This window comes from Beta vulgaris, chromosome 6 (assembly GCF_026745355.1).
Source record: "Beta vulgaris subsp. vulgaris cultivar EL10 chromosome 6, EL10.2, whole genome shotgun sequence".
In the NCBI taxonomy this organism is placed as follows: domain Eukaryota; kingdom Viridiplantae; phylum Streptophyta; class Magnoliopsida; order Caryophyllales; family Amaranthaceae; genus Beta; species Beta vulgaris.
This window is the reverse complement of record NC_079207.1, coordinates 47,691,523-47,697,508: the sequence shown is the minus strand read 5'-3', so window position 1 is coordinate 47,697,508 and position 5,986 is coordinate 47,691,523. Positions and strand designations below refer to the sequence as shown.

The 5,986-nt window shown below is 37.6% G+C and overlaps 1 protein-coding gene across 1 annotated transcript; it reads left to right on the top strand.

Moving 5' to 3' along the window:
• Positions 1-2,580: 2,580 nt before the first annotated feature.
• Positions 2,581-3,009, top strand: LOC125498610 (uncharacterized). The gene has a single exon (XM_048646845.1). The coding sequence runs from the start codon at positions 2,581-2,583 to the stop codon at positions 3,007-3,009; it is 429 nt and encodes a 142-aa protein (XP_048502802.1).
• The last annotated feature ends 2,977 nt before the right edge of the window (positions 3,010-5,986 follow it).

The following is a 5,986-nucleotide window of genomic DNA, read 5'->3' as shown; positions in this document are numbered from 1 at the left end:
TGTCCCTGTTTTCCCCTTATTGCTGCTGTTGTTTTGCACCACCCGAGGTGGTTATCGGTTGTAGTATAGTGGTAAGTATTCCCGCCTGTCACGCGGGTGACCCGGGTTCGTTCCCCGGCAACGGCGCCATTTTGATAAGAGGTTTTTAGTGTGTCGTTCAGGCACTAAGAACCGCTTTCCAAACAATATTTATAGTCCTAACAAGCAACTACTAATGGAATAGTAAGGGCAAGTCAAGGGTCGATCCACAGGGAAATTGGGATTGATTAGAGTCTATCTAGTCTAGACTACCTAATTGAAAGGTATTTGGGGGTTTGAAAGCTGTTTGGTAACAATTAAGACTATCTAACAACTAAAACAAGCAAATATCACGAGTTCAAATATCAAATTAAAGACACTAGAGTTAAGGTTACTAGTATGAATAAGAACGGATGATGATTGTTAATGCGATTGCGAAGCAACTGTCGAATGGTCTTTAGTTAATTGATTAAGCGATTCGATAAGTTTGGAAAACCCCTAATGAAGGATCCCCTTAATTTCCATCCAATATCTTGGTATGGAAATTAAGTTGATTCTTGGGGATGATAAAAGAGTTCAAAATCCGATTTAAGAACATTTGAAATCAAAATACCAAAGTATAAATGTGATCAATATCTATCCTAAGGTCTCAAAACACCAAGATCAATGCATAAACTTCTCCATTCATCACAATCACATCAACAACATATTTAAAACCCTAATTCATACTTTCACCCTAACCCTAGATATGAAATTACTCACTAATCATGGAGTTTAAGCAATTAAACATAAAATCTATGACTAATCTAAGGCTAAACATGATTAAGAAATGTTAAACTAATGAAAATCGCAATTCATAAACTAAGAGAATGAAGATCTTAAATAATATGAGAACATAAACAAACACCAAGAGAATGAAATAAAAACTAAAACTTTGAATTGAATTGAATAAAAAGTACCTTGAATGTAAATCGAATGACAAACTATGATTCTAATCTCAATTTACCAATGAAAACTCAAGTCTTTTCTCTCTAATACAAAACCCTAAAATATTGTGTGAAAACTAGAATAAAGCGTAAGTCCCCACTCCTCTCGAAAAGAGGGTTTAATGATCGATTATTTTTTTGTCCGGATCGTGAGGTGCGGGCGCACCAAAAGGAGGTGCGGGCGCACCTTGCTCAGGTGCGGGCGCACCGGACCTCAGGTGCGGGCGCACCTGAGTCTTCTGCCTCAAGGTGGAAATCTCTTCGTCAAATGGTGCGGGCGCACCAGATGAAGGTGCGGGCGCACCAGATGAAGGTGCGGGCGCACCACATGTAAGGTGCGGGCGCACCTAAGTCTCCTGCCTCAGCCTGAATTACTTCGTAGAATGTGCGGGCGCACCACGGTTTGGTGCGGGCGCACCAGACATAGGTCGGGCGCACCTTTTGCTTTGTGCGGGCGCACCAATGTAGTCTGTTTTGTGCTCCAGAATTGGTCGATGGTGCGGGCGCACCAGTGGCTTGTGCGGGCGCACCATCGTGTGCGGGGCATACCAAGCGCACCTCAGGCTACCTTCAGCCTCTAGCTCGTTCCCTTATGCCATGTCTCGCATTTCTCGACCCCGAAGAGGGCAATACCTGCAATAGAAACACGAACAAACATGGTGAAAGCATATGTGCTAGAAATTCGATCGAAATAGATCGAAAATCTAGCAAAATGTCATTATGACCAAGTATGATCACGTGAATGAAATAGAAGGGAAAAGTGAGGAGAAAGAAGGAAGAAAAGGAGGAAAAGGGAGCTAAAACAAGCCAAAAGAAGGTCATAAAGTGCGTTGGAAACGCACTTATCAGTTGTCGCCGACGATGCTTTGCAACATGCCTCCCTGTGATGCCCTTGTTGTGTGGTACTACACCCCTTCACTTCTTCTTTTGTTTTTAATGATAAATCTCCCTGCATATATCGAACACATTGAGAAAGTAGTGCTGAAATTATGATTGAGATAGTATTATGTCGGTGTTGATATATTTGGTTGTTCATGATTGATTTATTATTGGTGGTATATGATAGGAGTATTCGGATTCTTGCAATTTTTCTTCTCTGCATCTTCATATCATGAGAATTATATCACTATATGCATGTTGAGTTTTGCTATTGGAAATCTGATTAAGCTAAAAGTAATGTTGTTGGCCGTCTGTGGTAAACTATAATTTGTTGTTTAAGATTCTGCTGAGATACCCAGAAAGGTGTAGGTCCTTGGCGCAATCAAATCTCATTAATATTTAGAAAGGACACCAAGTATAAGCGTAGGTAGGAACTTGGCCTTTGGAACCGAATAATCAAATGTAAGTTATGTGTGGTTTGGAGATGAAATATGAGTTACAATAAATGGTGGTTTATGATGATAATAAGTTCATAGGTGCTTCAAGCTAAAGTCGAATATCGCTTATAAGAAAATGTAGGGGTTTCTCGTCGGTGTTGGATTGGTGGGAATGTATGAAAGGGGAGGTTGACCAAGAGGAGTGGGAGTTGTTTATAAGTCACGCCTGGGAAATTTGGAGTGCTCGAAACAAATGGGTTATGGCGGGGGAAGTTGAGGACCCTGCGGAGGTGAGTGCATTTGCCAAGAGGGTGTGCAAGGAGGCTTGTGAAGCTGCTGACTCTACTCGCGGTGGGCTGAAGGTAGAGGGCAGTAGGAGTGGGAGCACGTCAGGCAAGGGGGAGGGGGGTTCGAAGGGGCTAATGTGGGCTGCTCCTGAGGAGGGATGGGTCAAGATTAATGTTGATGTTGTAGTGAAGGAGGAGAATGGTGTGGGGCTTGGGGTGGTGGGTCGTGATCACAAGGGGGACGTGCTGGTTTGTGGTTCGAGGAGATGGGAGTGGAGCACCGCGGTGGATGAAGTTGATGCTCTTGCTGTGAGGTGGGGGATGAGGATGGCAAAGACAAGAGGCTACCGCAATATCGTAGTCGAGAGTGATTGCTTGTCCATCATTGACGTTTTGAAGTAGAAAGCATCAGGAACGAGCTCGTTATTTCTAATTATTGAAGACATTTAACTATTATTTTCTTTCTTGATAATGTTGTGTGGCCGTATGTCAATCGTAGGAGTAATAAGTTAGCTCATGAATTAGCTCATTTAACTCCTATGGAGTCTAGTGAGACTATTTGGGAGGACGATTTCCCTAGTTTTGTTGATTCTGGTGCTCGTTAAGATTTTTTGAAGTAATCTCCCTTTTACGGGTTCTCCTTAAAAAAAAAAAAGTGAATGAAATCAATAAGGTTAGATTAACATTTAAGAGGATCTAAAGTATTCAATCGCACAAGTTAAGTTAAGCAGATTATATTTAAGTTGCGACTCCTTCTAAAGAGGTCATGTATATGCCTTTAAGTGATGTTCATACTATGTCGGAATTGAGATAATATATTGACTCTCAAACAACTTGGCATTATGTTACACTTAAGGTATATTTATTAACTATATCAGGTTATTATTATATCTTAGTAATTTGGAAAGCTAAGTGTATCACTGGACTAACATGGAGACTATTTAGAGCTGAATTATGTTTAATGAGGATAGTCAGTTATGGGAACTACATCGCTAATAAGCTTATTATATGGATATGAAGGAGTATGAAATAAATATGTCTTTCGTTTCATAAGTGAACATAACGTGTGAAAAGATGACTCTTGATCTTATGAATGATGCGTTATGAAATGTTTACTATGATAAAGGTTCATGTATTCTGAATATGCCAAAGTATACCTTTTAATTCTGAAACAATTTGAAAGTATGAACGACTCTTAAACGACAAGAAGTACGAAAAGACAACTATACTTTTTCTATGTTTCCGAAAAGTATTATTATATGTTTTGATTCAATGAAGTATGATGACTTGATGTTACAAAAATATGATTATGATTGCAATTACGTGTTCTGATTTCACACACTATGCTATCGATGTATGAATTCGGAGATATGAAATGATTTATGCATATAATGATTAACGATCAATGATATCATGAATGGTTCTTTAAGTATATGTTTTTTCCTTCCTCCGTTAAATGCATGATCTCTCTTGTTTTTACAAAGCTCGGACGTTAATTATACCGATATGATTAGGTAAGATAAAAAGGTAATGATGGAGTCCATGATATGTTTATGAAATGATGTAAGGTGTTTATGAAATGGCTTATGATACCCTTCTTTATGTTAAACACATATTCTCTCTTGTTATATAGAATTTGGACATCAATTAAGCTAGAATATGAGGTACTTTATTAATTGTAGTATGTTATATGTGTTGTTATGAGTTGCTAGCAAAACATCAAAGCAACAAAGTTGCAGAACATTATCATGTTATCTTGAATTCCTGATAAGGAGTCGATATATTAAAGTATCATATGTAATGTATTAAATACTTATAGAAAGGATTATAGATAGTTGTATAATTCTTCCATGCTAAGCTTGGTTAACGTGTAGAAGTTGTAATAAGTAAGATGAATGAATGGAGGAATGAAGATAGATTAAGTTATGCATCAATGTTATTGTTGCTATGTTATTGTGATATGGTTATGAACGATGTGAACATGATGATTAAATAAGAGTCGTAGACACCAAAGCATGTATTAGAATGTTTTATGAGTTAGTACTCAGCGTTGTGTTGATCGATGTGTCAAATCTTTTATTTTGTTACTACTGTGGCCTGTCACTTGGTGGGTGGCAGTGTTATAATGGTTTCAGGTTGAACTTATGGAACACCTCTTCCAAGATAGAAGCAGTGACATGCTAAGAGTTCATCTATGATTGTTTTACGTTTCTTTTGAGGCGAGGACGTTCCACTTTGTATTAGATAGTAATTAATGGGTTAGTTTTAGATGAGCAATAATGCTCCTGATTTCTCTTTAGCTACTGCTCCGCGGAAGCGTTGAGCTATGGATTTGGGAATATTTTATTTGTAATAGGGTTCTCAAGCATTTTTCCTATTTTGGGTTGTCTAATTTACAATGGAAACTCTGTCGAAATTTCTAGAGAATATTAGTCTATTATTAAAGTGTTTGTTTAAAGAGTGAAAAATCAAAGTAATGTCCCTGTAAGTTAATGTTAAATGTCGCCTTGTATTTTCCTCTGGTGGAAAGTACGACGGTAACGCGCCGACTACGCTAGGTCTTTCGCTGCTAATCTTGATTAATTAACTTAATAAGGATGTATGAAAGTAGGGGCATTACTGAGTGGTATCAGAGCTGAGGTTAGATTCATGTTCGCTATGATCTCTATATCGTAGCGTTAAGGTTTTTAATGGGTTTAATGGATTAGCTTAAAAGTTAGGTATAGATAAACCAAGTCGTTCGAGCTTTTTGTGCTTTTGCGTGTGCAATGTGAATCAGTTTATGTAAAGATGTTGTACATGTGATTGTTTTGTGTTAGTTACCTCTTAATGTGTACGTAGTATCATGCATTTTTGTTTATGATATGAAGTTACTCAAATTATGTATCTTATAAAACTTAAATGATTTGAGAAACCCAAAATTATTTCAAACGAGATCTCACCAAATGAGTTAGTTGGAATTCATTGCCAACAAGTTTGCCCCTTTTGTTTTCTTTGTTCCTCGATTTCGCGAGTTGAGTTGAAGTAGAGATACAAAAGATGATGGCGAAATGGAGGCTGAATACCTATCGAAGCCATGAAAGCTTGCGATCTTGGTTTTGTTTAAATGAATTTAGCTTGTTGTTTCATCGACTAACTTATTGCAAGTTTCGAGGACGAAACGTTTTCCTAAGGGGGGTGAGGATATAATACCCCGAGCCTTAATATCGTTTTATTAGCTACTGATTATGTTTATTAGCTTAATGTTTTCGAAAAGATTATGATTAAGGGTGTTTTCTAAAATAAATCTATTTACATTAGTATTAGGAAAAATGATGTTTATTATGATAAATGATTTTATAATATAGTTTATGGAATAAATAAGAAAATCTTGTATATT

Excerpts from the sequence above, each read along its gene's own strand:
- LOC125498610 (XM_048646845.1), top strand. The coding sequence starts at position 2,581 with ATGGCGGGGGAAGTTGAGGACCCTGCGGAGGTGAGTGCATTTGCCAAG.